Source organism: Puma concolor, chromosome A1 (genome assembly GCF_028749965.1).
Source record: "Puma concolor isolate L17-30 chromosome A1, mPumCon1.1.hap2, whole genome shotgun sequence".
Classification (NCBI taxonomy): Eukaryota; Metazoa; Chordata; class Mammalia; order Carnivora; family Felidae; genus Puma; species Puma concolor.
Window position 1 is genome coordinate 107,590,590 of NC_141667.1, and position 22,342 is coordinate 107,612,931.

A 22,342-nucleotide genomic window follows, 5' to 3' on the forward strand; every position below is an offset into this window, starting at 1 on the left:
GGGGAAGGAAAAAAAAAAAGAGGTTAGAGTGGGAGAGAGCCAAAACATGAGACTCTTAAAAACTGAGAACTGAGGGTTGATGGGGTGGGAGGGAGGGGAGGGTGGGTGATGGGTATTGAAGAGAGCATTTTTTGGGATGAGCACTGGGTGTTGTATGGAAACCAATTTGACAATAAATTTCATTAAAAAAATTAAATAAAAAAAATTAAAACTTTTAAACTTAAAATTTATTGGCTATTGACAATTGAAACCCAGTAGAGCACTAACCACTGTAACCTGAACTTGAATCTAGAGTGCATATGGACATATTATACCTCCTTAAAAAGGATTTAATCCTTAAATAGGTATAGATTTGATGATTTTCCTACAAAATATACAATTATTTGATATGGAATGCCCACAACTAAGATAATAAGGGCTTAGCATATCAAGGCATGCAGTCAATGTATTTATTGACTTTTAAGTATTTTTTTTTATGGCAATGGGTAGACACCATCGTTAATTAATTCCAAGTTAACTGTTAATTGTGAAAAGAGGATGATCTTTTTAATCGGTCCTAATGTGGTTTTCATAATGAGTCCTAAAACGTGGAATTGATATGTTGGAAAGATTACTCCTGGATATTCATATCATCAAGACAAAAAGTAACTCTGCAACCAAGAGCTATGGAATAGGATTGCTAGGCATTTACTGGTGCTACTGCACTAACTTTTGGACCTCGTTTATAAAGATTTTCTCCAAATGTTACAAAGAATTATATGAATATGACTTGGTATTTAGTGTTCGTTGAAGTCTTATCTTTTGACAGACCATTTAACATTTACTGTCTTGTGATTTGTTTTTGTAATTATGTAATAAATACATGCTCATTCTAAAATTTTCAAGTATCTACTTGTCTCTCTCAGACAAGATAAGCACTTAACATTTTGGAATGTATTTTCCCCGATGTTTTCAGTCTATATCAAACTAAACATACTAAACCAAAACTGTATGCAGCAGGAGAACAGTCACCATGTCCTTTTATTTCTCATCATTAAATGTAATCCTAGGTCCTAATAAAGTACTTGGCAAAAACTGGTCTCTCAATAAAGATTTAAAGATGTTCAATTCATTTCTAATGTTGCACAACATTTTTTTAAACAGTTAAGACTATACCGTAAATATTTCATGTCCGTATTGATAGAGCTACATTAGATTTTACTCTATGACTGTACCAGTGTAATGAACAATGAACACTACAGTTGTTAGTAGTTTCTCATCATTACAAACAAAAGGACAGTGAATATTTATAAATATATAAAGGTAAAGATATAGAAATATGTACATGCATGTATCCATAACATTTTAATTAAAAGGTCATTTAAAATTTTTTACATTTATTCTCCATAGTGCTTTAAGCTATCATATATGTAAGTTATATATATATATATATATATATATATATATATATATATATATATAGAAGCTAATACAATAATACTTTTAAATTTTATATTTTTGTTTGTTAACACACAATAGAAATCTTAACAAAATAACGTGTTCCCACTTAAGTCGGGGGGGGGGGGAATCTTACCATTCTTGCTGACATCCAGTTCCCTGAGATTAATGAGATTTGCAATAGATGCTGGTAATGTTGTTAAATCATTGTCTGGCAAACTCAGTTTATGTAGAGACTGACAGTTAAAAAGTTGCTATTGAAACAAGGAAAGAAAAGTTTTTGATTATTTAAGTTTCCTTAAATATTTTATTAACATTTATACAAAAAAATATTAGTGTAACTAAAACTGAATGAATTGTATCTACAAAAATACCAAGAAAGATCTCTAATTGTTTCCTGCTATTATAGATTTGAACACAAATGAACTACTCAATCATTTACATATTCACACTTCAGCCCTAAGCAAAATGCACTTAATAAGAACACTTATATGGCTGTATTCTTGGTTAAAGTAGTAAAGAATAAGTGGCTATTAAATAAGCTAAAGTTTGAAACTTGTATTTCAAACATCCTTATTCCAAAACGAAAGTTTATAAAAATTAAATTCAAATAAGTACAATGGATTTAAAATGATTCAAAATAGGGGCACTTGCGTGGTTCAGTCGGTTAAGCACCTAACTTTTGATTTCAGCTCAGGTTATGATCTCATGGTTTGTGAGATCGAGCCCCAGGTTGGGCCCTGTGCTGACAGCATGGAGCCTGCTTGGAATTCTCTCTTTCCCTGTCTCATAAAAACAAAAACAAACAAAGCTAAAAAACAAAAACACAGTTCTGATTTGGGAAAACAAAAAAATAAGGGAACAAATATCCTATTATGTTAAAGTCACAATACATTAAAATACAATATATTTATTTAAATAAAATATGTTTTAAATAAAATATATTCAACCAGAAGTGTAGGTAAATGGGTCACTTCTAACTTCCATACCAAAAAACTACAGACTATACGGAGCACAGAGAATTTTTAGGGCAATGAAAATACTCTGTATGATACCACAATCATGGAAACATTTCATTATACATTTGTCCAAACCCATAAATGTACAACTACACTGCAAACTATGGACTGTGGGTGATTATAATTTTTCAACATAGGTTTATCAATTTTAATGTAAGCACCACTCTGCTAGAGTATGTTGACAATGGTGGAGGCTATGCATGTGTGGGAACAGTGTAGGTATATGAGAAATCTCGATTTTGCTGTGAACCTACAACTGTTCTTAAAATGTTAAAGTGTTTAGAAAAACAAACAAAAAACTGTTAATCAGGATGGCACTGAATAAGCCCTATTTGAGAAGAGCATTCTTCTAAAAATGGTAAGTTATGCTTAAGTGGTTCAGTTATTTGCACTTTCACAGCAAGCCTCTCTTTTCCCCTCAATCCTCAGACTGAGACCCTACTAGTACTTATTACAGAAAGAGACTACTCTTAGACTTTCAAGTTTTCCAAAATAACAAAAGGAAGATAAATTATTTTCTAAAGAACTATGTTAGGAAAAAATAATTTACAAAGCACCTTATTACAACCTAGGGAAGTAATTTATAAACATACAACTGCAATCTTTAATATTTTATCCTTAGCCATACACAGATTTCTTTATAAGACAAGCTTGGATGGCACTAGCTTTCAAAATATTTTTACTAGTGGCCGCTGAAAGAAAAGCCTTTTTCAAAGGACTGCCATCCAGTATGTACACACAGAGACATTTAACACAAATATTTCATGCAACAATGGACACATGCAACACACTCTACTTTCTATTCTATTTCAAGTTAGGGTTGCCAGATGAAATTCGAACTTCTGGAAATAATGAATAATTTTTAGAAGTATGCCCCATTTATTGCATAAAACACATTAAAAAATTATTCACCATTCATCTAAAAATTATAATTTCAGGGGTGCCTGGGTGGCTCAGTCGGTTGAGTGTCCGACTTCAGCTCAGGTCATGATCTCATGGTTTGTGGGTTGGAGCCCTGTGTCGGGCTCTGGGCTGACGGCTCAAAGTCTGGAGCCTGCTTCAGATTCTGTGTCTCCCTCTCTCTCTGCCCCTCCCCCCACTCATGCTCTGTCTCTCTCTGCCTCTCAAAAATAAAGAAACGTAATAAAAAAAAATTTTAATTTCACTGGGTGTCTTCTATTTTTATCTTCTAAATCTGCCAGTGCAAATCATAGTTTGCTTTTTGGAAATGCCACACATATTTATGAACCATCAGTGCCTCTCTACACAGTTGTGATAAACACTACTGTTTGGGTAGTAAAACATTCTAACAATTAAATCTATTGCAGTTTTTCCATAATAAACAAAAAACTGAGTTGAGAATGAAGAGGGATTAGGATTTAAGGGAAAACAAGTAGCCACTGAAAAATTTTGATAATGTGAGAGGATAGATGTTTCATGGCAACAAACCAACTTTCTCCCTCTAGTTATTCTTACATTTCAGAAAAGTTAAGTTCTCGGGCACCTGGGTGGCTGAGTTGGCTATACATCCGACTTTTTTTTTTTTAAATATAAGTTAGTTAACATAGAGTGTAATAATGGCTTCTGGAGTAGAATTTAATGATTCGTCACTTACATACAACCCCCAGTGCTCATCCCAACAAATGTCCTCCTTAACGCCCATCACCCATTTAGCCCATCCCCCCATCCAACACCCCGCAAGCAACCCTCAGTTTGTTCTCTGTATTTAAGAGTCTCTTATGGTTTGGCCTCCCTCTCTGTTTTTATCTTATTTTTCCTTCCATTTATTTCAGATCAGGTCATGATCTCTGTTTGTGAGATTCGCTTGTGCTGACAGTATGAAGCCTGTTTGGGATTCTCTCTCTTCCTTCCCTTCCCCACCCCATTCATATTTTCCTCGCAAAATAAATAAACTTAAAAAAAAAAAATTAAGTCGCAAAAGGAATAGTACGTCTAAAAAACTGTTTAATAACAAAAAATATTATATGACAACCAAAAGGACAATTTATTCTCAATCGCAATAGTATAGACCAATGTCTGATAAAAAACTACAAAAAGAAAACATTAATTTTAATGATTTGTCCAGCTAAATCTACTAGCTGCCAAAACTGTATAGTCTTACTCTATCTCGCTGGCTATAAAAAACTGAAATTAAACATAAAATTTTAATTATTTACTTAAATATTCAATCAACTGGCTTGAAGATACAAAGTTTAAAATTCTATTTTACAAAATTCTTAATTGTGTTGCATACCCTAAGATAAAATTAAACCAGGAAAAAAGATAAGAAACAAAGAAAACAATGGAAACACATATATATTGGCAGCATTATGGCAACACTGGGAATATTATATCTCTATGCATAAAAATAACCACAGGCAATTCTTTTTTTTAAATTTTTTTTAATGTTTATTTTTGAGAGAGAGACAGCGTGCGAGTAGGGGAGGGGCAGAGAGAGGAGACACAGAATCTGAAGCAGGCTCCAGGCTTTGAGCTGTCAGCACACAGAGCCGGTTGTGGGGCTTGAAGCCAGGAACTGTGAGATCATGATCTGAGCTGAAGTCATGCACTTGACCAACTGAGCCACCCAGGCACCCCAAACCAAAGGTAATTCTTAAAAGATAGTATTAACATACCTTTGGAAGCTCTTCAATCTGATTAGCATCTAAATAGAGTTCCTCCAGAGTTTTCTCAAAAGTAAAAACCTCTTTGGGAACCTGTTCCAAACTGCAATGAGAATAATCAAGGGTAGTTACAGTCTCCTCTTCCCCTCGTAGACACCGACATGGTACCAACCGCACAAACAAACTTCGTTTTGTAGTCATTTTTAGACACTGCAATATTCAAATAAAAATAAATTTAGTTATACATATTATAGCCAACAATTTTTCAAAACAAATAATTCCAATTCATTTATCACAATTTATATATCAAAGATAAGTATCTTCTCCTTTACACACATCCAATGGAATATATTTAACATTGTTTTACTATCTAAATTTATATATATTTATATACTGAATTTCAAATGAACTCAAGTACTTCCCTACTTTAAAAAAATGACCTGTTCAATAACCACTTATATGCTTCTGTAAGAACCATGCTTGATGAGTCTTGCTTATACTCAACTAGAAAAATCCTAATACAACAAAAAGATTTCCTTAATTTCCGGGTAAGAGCTATTTTTTAATTAAGAATTTGACTCTATGCAGTTTTGAGTAGGAAGTAGGAAGTTTTGAGTTTTGATCTTCCACATCAAAATTCCAGTACATGCCAAGTTTATTTTGTTCCAATTAAATATTGGCCTTTTAATTTTTCTAAAGAACTTAAAAGTCTTATATTTGTGTAAGGTTACACACTAGAGAATAAACTGGCTTCATTAAAGGATATACCAATCTCATTGTTTCAAACTAAATGGGGGAAAGGTTTAATTCTGAATTAGTGAAAATTTTCTAGGCTAATTTTATTAAAAATACAGTGTGTACACATAGGTTAATTCCAACTGGTCTAAGATTATATTACCAAAGAAAACCTACTTCAATAAATAAGACTGACTGCCAATCAGTAATCAATTCTTTGTAAAATGATAAATTCTTGCTTTGAACAGATGACTATTAGAGTAATAGATCACTTCCAACCAGGGCCAAGACTAGGTTGAAACCAGTGAAGCAATTACCTCAAGCACAAAATATAAAAAGCACCAAAACAATGCAGTAATCAAATTAAAAATTTTAATGTATTATTTAATTAAAATAACTGAAAAATGATCTGTTTATGAACAAAATGACTATTTTTAAAATAAACACAGGATTGGTATTATGAACTTTTTTATTTTGGCTCAGGTTTTTTTATTTTTTATTTTTGTTTAATGTTTATTTATTTTTGAGAGAGAAAGACAGAGTGCAAGCAGAGGAGGGGCAGAGGGTAACACAGAATCCAAAGTAGGCTCCAGGCTCTGAGCTCAGCACAGAGCCCCAGTCGGGGCTCGAATCCATGAACCGTAAGATCATGACCTGAGCTGAAATCGGATGCTCAACCAACTGAGCCACCCAGACACCCCTATTTTGCCTCAGGTTTCAATATGGCTTGGCAAGGCACTGCTTCTAACAGTTCTATTTCAAATTATATGATATTTTTAAAATGTTTTACAACAATAAGTATTCCACCTGCAATCTTTTAAAAAATATGACTATTCTTAGTCAATTTATATGCCAGGCACTGTGCTAAGTTCTTTAGGTAAAATATATGTATATTCTCATTTCAACCTGCTATACCTTTCCAACACATATACTATAATCCCTATTTTTCCATAATAAAACTGATTCTGTGCTCTTATTACATTAGACTGCTTCTCAATATATAATGATACACTTGAACTCAGCTTCTCGAAATGATTAAAATATCAATAGGACTTTATTACGCACTTCTTCATAGTTTACAAAAACAAAATACTGATGGAGCTCAGAACACAACACTCCAAGGTATGGCACCTTGACATACTGAATATTTTACACTTAAAAAGTCTGAGAAAACAGCAGAAGCAGGAAGGTCATGCTCGCTTACCCTTACACTTCTCTCCTGAAACAGATCATAAAATCCTTATGTGACAGGGGCCTTCCTTATACCTGGAGGAAAATAGCAGCCCCATCTCTGAAGAATGGAGAAAAGTCCTAAAAAATGGGCTTTACTAAATTTCCCCCACTTTACTACACTTAACCTCATACTCTGACCTATTATACTTCTACACAACTCTACACTCTTCAACAAATGTAGTATAAAAATATTAAGTTTTAATGGTTTCTTTAGGTCCTTACTCATTATGAAGGCTCCTGTGCCACTTAAAACTTGCATTAAATAGGGCACCCGGGTGGCTCAGTCAGTTAAGCATCTGACTTTTGGTTCAGGTCATGACCTAGCCAAGCGAGTTCAAGCCCCATGTCAGGCTCTGTGCTGACAGCTCAGAGCCTGGAGCCTGTTTCAGAATCTGTGTCTCCCTCTCTCTCTCTGTGCCATTCCCCCACTCATGCTGTCTCTCTCTTTCTCTCTCAAACATACAATAAACATTAAAAAAAAAGTTAAAACACTTGCATTAAATAAATTTGCATGCTTTCTCCTGTTAATCTGTCTTTGTAAGTTTACTTTTTACATCCAGCCAAAGACCCTAAAAGGGTCAAAGAAAAATTTTTCCTCCCCTACACTATGGTGTTAAACAAAAGTTTCTACTACATAGTATCTTTGTCTCATGGGAATATAACATACAGCATGGTGACTGTAATTAATAATAATACTGTACTGCATATTTGAAAACTGCTGAGAGAGATCTTAAAAGTTCTCATGGAGGGGTGCCTGGGTAGCACAATCAGGCTTCCAACTTCGGCTTAGGTCACGAACTCACAGTTTGTGGGTTGGAGCCCCTCTTTGGGCTCTATGCTGATAGCTCAGAGCCTGGAGCCTGCTTTGGATTCTGTGTCTCCCTCTCTTTCTGCCCCATCCTGCTTGTGCACTCTCTCTCTCTCTCTCTTTCTCCCTCTCCCTCCCTCCCTCTCTCTCTCTCTCAGAAATAATAAATGAATAAACTTAAAAAAAATTCTAAAAAAAATTTCTCATTGTAAGAAAAAAATTTGTTAACTACATATGGTAATGAATGTTAACTAATTAGATTTATTGTGGTGGACATTTAGCAATATATACATATAATGAATCATGTTGTACACCTGAAATGAATATAATGTTACATGTCCATTATACTTCAATACAAAAAAAACTTTGTCAACAAAGAAATATCCAGAAAAGTTTACTGAATGCTTATTAATAATCTATGTTTATATGAAGGTGTGTTTTACTGCCAAGAATAAGCAGTTTTATTGACCTAATGAGAATTTCATTGCTAAAGGGGAATTTAGCTTATACTTGTGTGTTTATGGGATAGCAAAAATAAAAGATTCCAAAAATGATTATGAAATTTCTTGCTGCAGGGATTCTAAGATTTCAACTGATAATGAGTTAAGACGACACTTAAGAACAATAGGGAATTCAATCTGCTCTTTCCAATATGGTAGCCAATGGACACATAGCCATTTTAACCTTAAAATTCAAGTTAAATCAAATCAAATTAAAATTCTCTTTTATCAGTCACACTACGCACATTTTAAAAGTTCAACAGCTACATGTGGCTAGTGGATACTATACTCAGTAAAAGAAGATGGAGAACATTTCTATTAGTGCAGAAAGTTCGATGGGGCAATGTTGGTTCAATGTTTGAAACTATTGCTCTGGTTCACCATATTATAACTACTATATGCTTTTATTTATATAATACGATAGTACCCCAAAACTTGGAAGATAGGGCCTAAAAATCCCAGAAATCATAATGGATTTGGGACTATAACTGGGCATGAAATGTTTACTACCAAATATATGCAACTTAAAAGAACGTATTTATTTGAGATGTTGTCATGCGTGCAGCACACTTGAAGCATAAGATAATTTACAAGACAGAATGTGTTCTTTTTATTGCTTATTTATTGTTCTTTTTATTGCTTATTTATTGGTTATTTATTGTTCTTTTTATTGCTTATTTATTTTGAGAGAGAGAGCACCAGCGTGTGTACACGAGATAGGGAGGGGCAAAGAGAGGGAGAGAAAGAATCCCAAGCAGGCTCCACATTCAGCACTAAGTCCAAAGCGGGGCTTGATCTCACCATCCAGAGATTATGACCTGAGTCAAAATCGAGAGTCAGATGTTCAACCGAATGAGCCATTCAGGCACCCCCAGAGTAAAGGTTAACGAAGGTAAAACAACATCCAAGGTTCTTCTGTAGTGCTAACCAAAGATCATGTTGCAGACAGATAGTCAGAAATTCTAAAACATATCAGAAGAGAAAATGAATTCAGAAAAGGAAGATTAGAGACACCTGGGTGACTCAGTTAGTTAAGGCTCTCTCAGTTTCGGCTCACTTCATGATCTCAGTTAGTGAGTTTGAGCCCCACATTGGGCTCTGCTGGTAGCGCGGAGCCTGCTTGGGATTTTCTCTCTCTGCCCCTCCCCTACTCACGCTATCTCTGACTCTCGCAAAATTAATAAATTTTTAAAACTATTTTAAAAATAAATTTTATAAACTATTTTATATTTAATAAATTTTAAAAACTATCAAAAAAAAAAACTAAGATCAGATGCTTTAGGAAAAAGGTTACATCTTAAGTAAAAACCTCTTGTTGACAGAGGCTACGAAGAAAGCAGGTTAGACCTTAGATTAAATTCAGGGGGCCTCAAGCCAATACAAAAATGGACCCTAATTTAGCAGACTAAAACTGCTGATTGTTAAGAAAGGAAAGGGACCTTAATCAATGAGGGCACAGGAGTAAAATACCATATGAAAGAAATAAATGAATACTAACAACCAAAGAGATCCTCCCTTACACAATACTACTAGGAAGTAAACCAAAGGAAGAAAGTCTGGTCAGGTTTGAAAAGGAAGTGATCAACTTGGGGAATGTTCATAAGAATTTTAATGTAATGGTAAGCAAGAGCCACTTTATAAACCAGACTTAACCTGGGACACATAAAAAATATTCTAATCAAATGCAGAAAGAGAAGCCAACCAAGAAAAGTCATAATAATAATACAAACAAAAGAGTAAGACTAACAAAAGAAATTAAAGCTACTTACCACTGGGTTGAAGTTCTCTCCCTGATGTTTCTTAATCGAGCCAACATTCTATGGAAACGAAAAGAAAGAAACAAAATTAACAATAAAAATAGATCTTTATGATTTTAAGGATCATCTCTTCTAATTTATTTGCCTCAAAATGTAAGTTAAAATTATCAAAAATTCACCAGTGTAAACAAACAAATTTGCTATCTTCTAAATACAAAAGTAGCTTCTTAACCACTGGTTTTTAATACATTTGTCAACTATGGCGAGCCCTTACGTATATCAAATACCAAATGCCTATCTACCATTAAAATCCCATTTATTTGAACCTACTGAGAAATAATAATTTTTTTCTAAGCAAAACAAATTCTAATTACCAATTATATTTAAATTTAGTAGTTTTTGATTGTTTTGGGAGGCATACAATGCTAAATGCTGATCAGATTCTATTCCTTCCTTTCCAGAAATTTTACTTTATTCATGGTGGTAATGGACCCAGCTAAATATCCACAACTGAGCCTTCCAAAAAGGGTGCACAGGGGTTAGATGACATAGTTGAGATCAGTGACATATGAAGTCTGCTTTGGGGATGGAATGAGGTTGGTTATGGGCAGACATTTGTTTTCCTTATCCTGGGACAGATGTAAACATGTCTACTGCTGCAACCATAATCCTATGACCATAAGTTAACAAGTGTGAGTATGAGAAACCAGCTAATAAGCCTGACAAAGTAGAAAGACAAAACAAGCTGCACCAATGTTAACCAATGCCTACTTTTGAATGTCTTGATATGTAAGAAAACTAAATCCCCCACTTTCTTAAGCCATTGTGAAGTTTTCTGCATGTACAGCCAATACATTACAAAGTGAAACAGCCTGAACTTGAAACAGTAACATTAACAAAAATACATCATAACCTTTCTATTAAAAAATTGGTAATATTCATAAATTTATGTTCCAAATTTTAGAGTCACCCTAAATTTATTGGGCTATTTTCCCCCATGCTAAATGGTTTAGTACTACTTAGTTGTTTAAACTTCACCACAAATTCTACTTGTAACACATGCTACAAAAAATACCTTTGTGTATAGCAAGCAAAGATGGTCACTAAATTTGTCATTCAACATACTCCTACATATGTGACAGTCTGGTAGAACAGAACTGCCAATAAGCTGAACCAGAATAACGCTATATGCAAGAGCAGTTTGGAGAGAGCCTAGATGAGATATCTGTGTTTAGAAATGTTAGTTTAAAATACCTGAAAGATGTCCTAGTGGGATCCTTAGTAAGCAGCTGAATATGGGCATTCAGAGATGTGGGGACAGATCCAAACTGAGAATATAAATTTGGAAGTCATCTGCCTACAGATGATATTTAAAGCAATGAATTTAGATGAAAGCATCAAGAGCATGAGCACAGACAAAAAAGAGAATAGGGCCAATGATTAAGCCCTGAAATATTACAAAAATAAGAGATCAGAAAGAAGAGATAGAACAAGCAAAAGACACTGAAGAGAAGCAATGAGTCCAAGTAATATCCTAAAGGCAAAGTGAGAAAAAAAAAAATGTTTCAAGACGAAAGAAGTTATCAACTATGTTAATCAGAATTTAAGAACTGTCACTGTGGGGGCGCCTGGGTGGCTCAGTCGTTTAAGTGTCCGACTTCAGCTCAGGTCATGATCTCACAGTTCCTGAGTTCGAGCCCTGTGTCAGGCTGTGTGCTCACAGCTCGGAGCCTGGAGCCTGCTTCAGATTCTGTGTCTCCTTCTTTCTCTGCCCCTCCCCCACTTGTGCTGTGTCTCTATCAAAAATAAATAAATGTAAAAAAAAAAATTTTTTAAGAAAAAAAAGAACTGTCATTGTGTATTAAAGTAAGTCACTGGTCATCTTGACAAGATCATTTATTATGGAGTGGTGGAAACAAAATAATGTTGGAGGTTAATGAAGAAAAAAGAGGATAACCTGACATAACAAATACAGATAATTCGGGTACTTTGGCTAAAAGGACATTAGAAAAATAGAGCAGTAGCAAGAGTAGAATGTGAATCAGGAGTCACAACAGCTGATTTGTAAGCAATTGGAATAATCTAATTAGAAGAGCCCACTGGTAAATTTTTTAAAAATGATATTTTGAGAGAGAGAAAGAGAGACAGAAAGAAGAGAGAGAGAGAGAAGGAGATGGGGGAGGGGGGGATGGTGAGCAGATAGAGTGGGAGACAGAATCCCAAACAAACTCTGCGTTGTCAGCTCAGAGACTGATATGGGGCTTCATCTCCCAAACCATGAGATCATGACCTGAGCTGAAATCAAGAGACAGACACTTAATTGAGTGAGCCACTCAGGCAGCTTCTTTTTAAGAGCCCACTGGTAAATTTTTATAAAGAGATTTGGGCAACAATTCATAGATTGTCATAGCAAGATCTCCCACCAATAAAGAAACTGCTCATGAGGAGGAAAAGAAAAGAAAACAAAACAGACCTTGGGTGCAATGGTATAACTAGCCAAATAAAACACACATAGGGTATTTTTCAAAAATATAGATTATTATAACTTCTTTCAAGAGATTCTTATTTTGGAGATTAGATATAAAACTTAAGATTCTTTATTTTAAAGTGCAGATGTACTTCTTTTTCTCCAACATTCTCAACAATTATAAATACATGCTCAATCTTATTTCATCTATGCTCAAACCACCATCTTTTCTCCCTCTCCATTCTCTGCTATTATTTTGACAAACTCTTAGCTTGGATTACTGTAAAGACTGAAAAGTGAAGTCACTATAAAAGTTTTTAAAAATACAGTACATTATATTTTCCTATTGATTTGAAGAGATCACACAATATATCTAACTAGATTTGACAGAAATTTCAATGTTGGACTAATCTTTCTAAATGAGTTCAAAAGTTAAAATGTAGAACAAAGGCTCCTCAGGCATGCCCACAGCTATTAGTTGACACTTAGTGGTTGTATAAGATCATTTTAGTTTAGGGGCGCCTGGGTGACGCAGTCGGTTAAGCGTCCGACTTCAGCCAGGTCATGATCTCGTGGTCCGTGAGTTCGAGCCCCGCGTCAGGCTCTGGGCTGATGGCTCAGAGCCTGGAGCCTGTTTCTGATTCTGTGTCTCCCTCTCTCTCTGCCCCTCCCCCGTTCATGCTCTGTCTCTCTCTGTCCCAAAAATAAATAAACGTTGAAAAAAAAATTTAAGATCATTTTAGTTTAATCATGGCTATCACAGTTGTTTGCTAATTTATATTTGGTATACCTGTCCTTAGTTCTGAGGCAATTTTATAAAGGACACTATTAACTCATTATGGGTAAGTACATGAATAGTAAACAATGAAAATAGTGATAAGAAAGAAAAAAAAAAAGAAAGGTAAGAAACTTATTCAATGAAAAAAGTATAAATGCTATTAAGAACATTTGATCCTGAAGGAAAAATCAATAACTGAAAGTATAAAATGTGCTATACCTACAACATACAGCAGGAAATGAAAAAGGAGTCTGATCAAATAGCTAAGTTTCACTTATGGCTATAAGACCAACATCAATGTCTGAACTTTACTGGCCTGATTCTAATCTAGTAGAAATCTGAGTTTCTTCAATATCAGCACTACTAATCCAATTTTCATATCAAATGATGGTTAGCCTAAACATGTTTTTAAAAAATCTTACATACATAATAGTAGTAGATATACAAATAGAAGTTACTAAAGAGGTCCACATTTGCAAAAATTTCCATTTTTACATTTCTACATATTACTTACATAATGAAATAGATCCTTATAGTCTGGAAACTGTATATATCCATGTAACCAACAGCAATGAAGATGTAAAATCAAATACTATGGTGAAAAAAAAAGGGGCAAGAGTGGGTATCTTTGTTTCATTCCTAATCTTAGAAGAAAGATTTTCAGCTTTTCACCGAGTAGAATGTCAGCTGTGGACTTGTCATATATGGCCTTTATTATATTGATGTATGTTCCTTTTATACTCACTTTGTTGAGAATTTTTACCATAACTGGATGGTGAATTTTTGTCAAATGTTTTTTCCACATTTACTAAGATGATCATTATGATTTTTACCCTTCATTTTGTTAATATAATACATCACATGGACTGATTTATGGACGCTGACCCATCTTTACTTCCCTAGAATAAACCTCACTTGATCATAGTGTATGATCCTTTTAATGTATTGTTCAATTCAGTTTACTAATATTTTCTCGAGGATGTTTACATCTATGTTCATCAGGAATATAGCCCTGTGATTTTCTTTTCTTTTGGCATCTTTCTCTGGTTTTGGTATAAAGGCAATGAAAGCCTCATAAAGTAAGTCTGTAAGACTTCTCTCCCCTTATATTCTCTGGAAGAGTTTGAAAAGGATAGGTATTAATGTTTCTTTGAATATTTGATAGAATTCACCAGTGAAGCTATCTAGTCCTAGCTACAGCAATCAGGCAAGAACAAGAAATAAAAGGCATCCAAACTGGAAAGCAAAAAGTAAAAATGTCACTATTTGCAAATGACATAATAGTATATACAAAAACCCTAAAGACTTCATCAAAAAACTATTAAACCTAATTAAGTGAATTCAGTAAAGTTGCAGGATACAAAAATCAGTTGAATTTCTAATAAGAAATTTTCAGAAAAAAAAAGACAACAATCCCATTTACAATTGTATCTAAGAATAAAATACCTAAGGGGGCGCCTGGGTGGCGCAGTCGGTTAAGCGTCCGACTTCAGCCAGGTCACGATCTCGCGGTCCGTGAGTTCGAGCCCCGCGTCGGGCTCTGGGCTGATGGCTCGGAGCCTGGAGCCTGTTTCCGATTCTGTGTCTCCCTCTCTCTCTGCCCCTCCCCCGTTCATGCTCTGTCTCTCTCTGTCCCAAAAATAAATAAACGTTGAAAAAAAAAAAATTTAAAAAAAAAAAAAAAAGAATAAAATACCTAGGAATAAAGTTAATGAAGGTGAAAGATCTGAATATTGAAAATTCTAAAACATTAATGAAAGAAATTAAAGACACAAATAAATGAAAAGCTATTCCATACTCATAAACTAGAAGAATCAGTAGGAGTACAATGTCCATACTATCCAAAGCAATCTAAAGATTCTTTTCTTTTTTTTAATGTTTATTTATTTTTGAGACAGAGAGAGACAGAGCATGAACAGGGGAGGGTCAGAGTGAGGGAGACATAGAATCCGAAGCAGGCTCCAGGCTCCGAGCTGTCAGCACAGAGCCCAACGCGGGGCTTGAACTCACGGACCGTGAGATCATGACCTGAGCCGAAGTCGGATGCTCAACTGACTGAGCCACCCAGGCGCCCCAGCAATCTAAAGATTCTATGCAATCTCTATCAAAATCCCAATGGCATTTTTCAAAAAAATTAGAATAATCCTAAAATTTGTACGATACCACACAAAACAAGAAAACAAACTCCAAAGAGCCAAAGTAATTTTGTGAAAGAACAAAGCTAGCAGCATCATACTTGTGATTTCAAAGTATATTACAAAGCTACAGAGCTACAGTTATTAAAACAACATGATAATGCCATAAAAACAGAGAGACCAATGGAACAGAACACTCAAAAATATATCCATTCATACACAGTCAATTAATTTACAACAAAGGAGCCAAGAATATACAGTCCCTTCGATAAATGAGAATGGGGACAAAACTGGACAGTCACATGCAAAAGAATGAAACTTGACCACTATCTTAACATTGTACATAAAAATTAACTCAAACTGGATTAAAGACTTAAACATAAGACCTAAAACCATAAAACTCCTACAAGAAAACACAGGTAGGTAAGCTTCTTGACTTGGTGATGATTTTTTTAATCTGACACCAAAATCAACAAAAGCAAACATAAGTAGGACTACATCATACTAAAAAGTCTCTAGCACAGCAAAAGAAACCATCAACAGAATGAAAAGGTAACCTATAGAAGAGAAGAAAATATATGCAAGCCATATATCTGGTAAGAGGCTAGTATTCAAAATATAGAACTTCTATACCTTAATGACAAAAAAAAAAATCCAATTAAAAATGGGCAGAAGAGCTGAACAAATGCTTTTCAAAAAAAAACCATACAGATGGCCAACAAATACAGGAAAAGATGTTCAACATCACTAATCATCAGAGAAACTATTTGTACATCATAAGATTATCACCTCTCACCTTTCAGAATGGATATTATCAAAAAGACAAGAAATAACAAGTATTGGTAAGGATTTGGAAAAAAGGGAACTCTTCTGTACTTCTAATGAGAATGTAAACTGGCACAGCTACTATAGAAAACAGTATGAAGTTCCCTCAAAAAAAAAAAAAAAAAAGTGATCCAGTCATATGATCCAGCAATTCCATGTGCGGGTATTTATCTGAAGAAAACAAAAACACTAACTCATAAAGATTTATTCACACCCATGTTCACTGCAGCACATGCAGGCGCACATACATGCATATTACTCAGCCATAAAAAAGAAGTGAGATCTTGCCAACTTGCAATAACTTGGATGGATGGATCTTGAGGACATTAGGCTAAGTTAAATAAGTCAGAGAGAGAAAAACAAATACCATTTGATCTCTCTTATATGTGGAATCTAAAACCAAATAAAAACAGGGGCGCCTGGGTGGCGCAGTCGGTTGAGCGTCCGACTTCAGCCAGGTCATGATCTCGCGGTCCGTGAGTTCGAGCCCCGCGTCGGGCTCTGGGCTGATGGATCAGAGCCTGGAGCCTGCTTCGGATTCTGTGTCTCCCTCTCTCTCTGCCCCTCCCCCGTTCATGCTCTGTCTCTCTCTGTCCCAAAAATAAATAAACGTTGAAAAAAAAATTTTTTTTTAAACCAAATAAAAACAAACAAAAAACCTCCTATATGTAGAAAAGAGATTGGTGGTTGCCAGAGGTGGGGGAGGGGGTTGGGAGAAATCGGTAAAGGGGGTCAAAAAGTTAACTATATACATACATACATACATACATACATACATACATACATACATAAAATCCTTCTATCGCCTCAGCTGGTTCCCATCAACACCCTAGGCAAGTCAACCTGTCCTGAATAAGACTGCCCTAACATTTGTGTACAAGTATTATAAGAATGTAGCCTTTGGTTCTCATGGATAAATACATTGAAGCAAAATTGCTGGGTCATAGTCTTTATTTAATTATATGTACTTTTTTTTAAGTTGTTTTACAAAAAAGAGGTTTTATCATTTAACACTCCCTGAGTTTTGGTTACATTTTCAACAACACTTGATACTATGTCTTTCTTAATTTTAACCTATGTAGTCGGGTGCATAGCCGTATCTCATTGTATTTTTGTTTTGCCCTTCTCTAATTACAAATAGCATAGCAGAGCCTCATATATACTTAGACCTTATTTAGATGGTAAGACACTGGAATGCAAACCCTGACAACCTCATGTGATAAAACTTTTGGAGAAGAGAGTGATCAAATTTTGCATATGGGAGGAAAGTAAATTATTGTGCACTGTGTTGGAAAACAACTCCCCTTGAACATCTCACATTTCTGCATGGTCTGGGTTCTTTGAGCAATGTCATTTACAGCCAATTAAATATGCTTGTATAAAGAAACATTCTAAGATAATAATGCTTAGCAACATTAAGACAGTCCAATTTCCTCTCTTGAGATTTGCTTAAATTCCAGATTAAAGATAAGGTTTTTGTCTCTTACTTTCAGAGGAAAGGACCAGACTCATCATCAGTGGTACTATGTAAAATCAGAGTTTCCCAATTTGGGCTTCCTCTCCTGCAATGCACAGTACTGCTCCTACAGGAATCATCTGACCCTCACTGTGTAGGCATGTGAAGATTAAAGCTCAGGAAATTGACACAAGATATGCCCTGGTCCCTGCATTTGTAGTGAGTAATAAACTATTTGTCTCTGATCTAGAGGTCTTGTGTCTTCTGATAGGTTACCATACTAGCTTGTAAACAAGGTAAAATCTAGACCCTTAACTGTTTTCTTACTTAACCACTAAGTTAAGAAACATGGCCACAGTGTTCTATACCACCCAAGATCAAAGACTGAGTCCATTTCCCCATTCCTTGAATTCAGACTGACCTTGTGACTTGCTTATATGGCAGTTTGTTAGGCAAATAACAGTACCTATGCCTCAGGAAAACTTCTACTTTTACCTTCTTTGAATGTTGCCCTGAGAACATGATGTTATGAAGCAGCATGGGATAAAAGACCACAATGCTGATTCACAAATTCAATAGAACATAAATGGCTGATTTTTTAAGCCATCAATCTTCATCAGTTTATCAACTATATTGGTTTTTTTCAAAGAGGAAACTTTACACTTTGTTCATTTTCTTTTTTTAAATTTTCCAATGTTTATCTTTGAGAGAGAGAGAAACAGAGCATGAGTGGGGGAAGGGCAGAGAGAGAGGTTAGACACAGAATCCAAAGCAGGCTCCAGGCTCTGAGCTGTCAGCAGAGCCGGATGCTGGGCTCAAACCCACAAACTGTGAGATCATGACCTGAGCCAAAGTCGGACGCTCAACTGACTGAGCCACCCAAGCGCCCCAGCACTTTGTTCATTTTCTTAAGGTAAGTTTTCTATTTCACACATTTCATTTTTTTCTGTTTTCTGCCTTTTATTCATTTTGAATTTGTCTCTTTTTTCTGTCTCTTCAGGTAAAGATTAAATAAATGATTCTAATACTTTTTTCTTAAAGATTTAAAGATACAAATTCTCTTGAGCTGTACTTCATAAATTTTGATGCTTTGTTAATTTAAAATGCTTCTGATTTTTCCATTTATTATTTTATCCATGGGTTATTCAGAATCATCTTAATTCAATATGTGGAGATCTACTAAACCTTATTTTGTTTCTGATTTCAAATTTAATTCCATTATAGTCAGAGAACCTAGGGTTTCTAATCTTTGCAGTATTCTGAAGCTTTCAGACAGCCCCACAAAAAAATCTATCTTGGTGAGTGTTTCATGTGTGCCTGAAAGTCACATTCTGCATCTCTTGGGTATAATGCTTTATAAATGTTGATTAGGTTAAATTGGTTGATAGTGGTGTTCAAATCTTCTATACCCTTACCAATTTGTGGCATTCTTTTCCTACTAAATATTGAAAGTACTAAAATCTCTATCAATGTAAATAAGTCTATTTCTCCTTTTATTACTGTCAATTTTTATCTCATGTATTTTGAAGCCCTGTTATATAGAGTGAATACACGTTTAGGGTTCTATCTTCTTGATAAATGGATCCTTTTATCATTGAAAGATGTTCTTTTTCTCTGCTAACAATCCTTGCCTTGAAATATATTTTGCTTGGTATAACTATAGCCATAGGAGTTTTCTTTTGGTAAATATTAATGTGGTTTATCTTTTCCCATCTATTACTTTTAACCAAGTTTGTCTTTATATTTAAAGTGTCCACTTACAAGGAAGCATACAGCTAGGTCTTACTATTTTATCCAATCTGACAATTTTTATGATTTGATGGCAGGCTTAGACAATTTATACTTAATATAATTACTGATATTTCTTAATTTAAGATTATTTCTATTTTCTATTTGTTCTTTGTTCCTCTTTTTTCCGGAGTTCAAATAATGCTATTGTCCCCTATTCTATCTCATTTTATGGCCTTTTTGTTGTACTTTTTTCTGGTTCCTCTAGGAATATACAGAGTGCACTCTTAATTCAAATAGTCCATATTCAAATGTTATGCCACTTCACATATGATCTAAGAATATAAGAAATTTATACTTATTTATTTTCTTCCATATTTTAAGCTACTGCCATACATTTTACTTCTACATATTATAAATCTTATAATATTCTTTGCTTTACACTATCAACTGTTATTTATATAAACTTAAAAACTAGAAAACAGAATTTCATATTTATTCGCACACCAATTTCTTCAGTCTGTTTCTTACTACAAATTTGCTGGTAAGCCTTTTTAAGCAGGTTTTTTCTAAGATACTGCATTTTTCAGTTCTTAGAATGTGCATTTGGCTCTTTGTCAGGTTGTCCATTACTCTCCTGAAATACCCAATCCCTCATATCCTGTAAATTGCCTTAAAATCCTTGTCTCTTAATTCTAATAACTGGGTCATCTGTAAGTTTGCTTTTGTTAACTATTTTCTCTTAATTATACAATCACATTTTCCTGTTTCTTTGTATGTTTCATAATTTTTCATAGTATCCTAGATGCTGTAAGACTAAAGTTGAGAATTAAGCACAATACTTTCTTGTTAAGTTTTCCTGTTTTCCCAGAGAGTCTACAATCTTCTCTCCGGATAGATGACTGATAATTCATTTTACTAGTAGAAATCAATCTGAGCTGAAACTGGCTGCAACTTTATTTAGATTGAATTCATCTGTGATCAGTTCAACTTAAAACTTCTCTATCCCAAACACAGCCAAATTTTTTATCTTGTCAATCTGTGGTATAAAGAATTTGGGATGCAGTTCCAGGTATTTTTTCATTTAGTTTACCTTTAGATTCAAATCCAGCAGAGTCCCACAACTCAAGAGTTCCACAACTCAAAGTCCCACAAGTCAATATCCTCATTGAATTTTCAGGACTATACCTTTCTCTAAGCTGTTCAACCCCTCCTTTACTGCTGCTTCAAGACAAAATTCAAGGCAGATAGAATTTATCAGCCTTAATGATTTATTTTGCCTTTGGGGGTCCATCAGATTCTTATCCCTTCTCCAAAGTCCACATAGTCATTCAAAAATTGATGAGTTATCCTCATTCCTTCAGTCTTTCCATTTATGGCATGACCTATACTGATACCAGGCACATGTAGCCAGGCAGGGAAGTTGGTGTACTCTTGATTCACCTAGGAGAGGTTCATTATCTCTGGAATTCAGTTCACTAAGGATTCCTTAATTCCACTGATGTCTGCTACCCTATTTTTTTAAAAGCATGATTCCTTTCTTTTCAGGCTTTTCTTATTCTTACCACAGAACCAAAGGTTTTCTTGTCCCCTGATAGCCTAATGAGAAGCAGAAATATCAGGGCATTTCCAGGGTAGATGAAACTGTTTTATTTATAGAAAAAAAGAGTCCCAAGGAAGATATCCAGCCTGACTCACTCCTTTGTCAAGGAAACTTGGTCATGGTAGAAGAAAAATCTTCAGAATTCTCCTCCATCTCAATTTAGGAAAAATAACATTAATTTATGGAAGAAGAGGGACTAGTTATTTTTACCAAAAAAAAAGTCTTTTGTTCCACAATTAGAAATAATACTACAATGCCAATACCTCAATAGAATTGGTTTACTTAACTCTGAAAGGCTAACATTACATCATTCTATGATCAGAAAGAGTAAGCACAGGAAGAAAGAGGAAGGAACGCAGCTCAATATGGCTCATAATCAAACTCTGGGAAAATGAAATTGTGCAGAAAAAGAATACTGGAGGTCTTTGAGTTAATTTCCATTGTTTCTGACATTAGAGTGGTTTCTGTAATTTTCAATAGGTCAATAAAAGCTGTACAAAAAAGACACTTGGGGAAAAATGTATCAAAAATGTATATTCACAATGTTTATTGTGGTAGGTAAAGTAAATCTTGACCTTATTCTGAACCTAGAAATAGCTTTCTCATTACAGTCCTGATTGGATCTTCAACTCTTCCCCATAACACAGTCTTGTGGGTGGATTAACTTCCTTGTGTGTATTCCCTTATTTCTTTTTACTTCCCAGTATTCATCTCCACACAAAACTAACACCAGATCTCCTTAGTTTCTGCTAATTACTGCTAATAACTTCTTTTCCTCCTTGAACTCATTAAGCATCATCTGGCAAGCCCTGCTGGGAAATGAACAAAACAGTCAAATAAACGAAAGAGAATTCTACTTCTCTAAAGTATTCTAAAGGAATAATTGCTTTTGACCATGTGCAGCAATATGCTATACCAAGTAGGTGCAATTCTCCTCCCATCTTAAAAAAAACTCTCCCTCAAGATACTTCTCCAGCTACCAACCTATGAGAGGGAGAAAGAGAGCATCCGGAATCCAGGGGCCGCTGGGGGGTCAATTAGGGGCTCAAACTCACAAACCATGAGATCATGACCTGAGCTAAAGTTAGACACCTAACTAACTGGGCTATCTAGGCGCCCCTTCATCATTTGTCCTCAAACCCACGCCAATCACAGTTTTGTCCCCATCACTTCAATGGAAACTATTCTTCCTAGTTCATCAATGGCCTACATGTTGCCAAAATTCAATATAATTCTA

General features: G+C 34.9%; 1 protein-coding gene across 8 annotated transcripts in view; it reads right to left on the reverse strand.

The window, feature by feature from the left end:
• The window catches only part of ERBIN (erbb2 interacting protein), a 133,021-nt gene that overhangs the window by 79,584 nt on the left and 31,095 nt on the right, over positions 1 to 22,342 (reverse strand). For all 8 annotated transcript variants that reach the window (XM_086699865.1, XM_086699857.1, XM_086699860.1 and 5 more), the window contains exons 2-4: positions 10,126 to 10,173; positions 5,093 to 5,290; positions 1,574 to 1,691 (exon numbers count right to left, since the gene is read on the reverse strand). In XM_086699865.1, coding sequence (XP_086555991.1) covers positions 1,574 to 1,691; positions 5,093 to 5,281 — 307 coding nt within the window. In that variant the 5' untranslated portion in view covers positions 5,282 to 5,290; positions 10,126 to 10,173. The remainder of the gene's footprint in view (positions 1 to 1,573; positions 1,692 to 5,092; positions 5,291 to 10,125; positions 10,174 to 22,342) is intronic.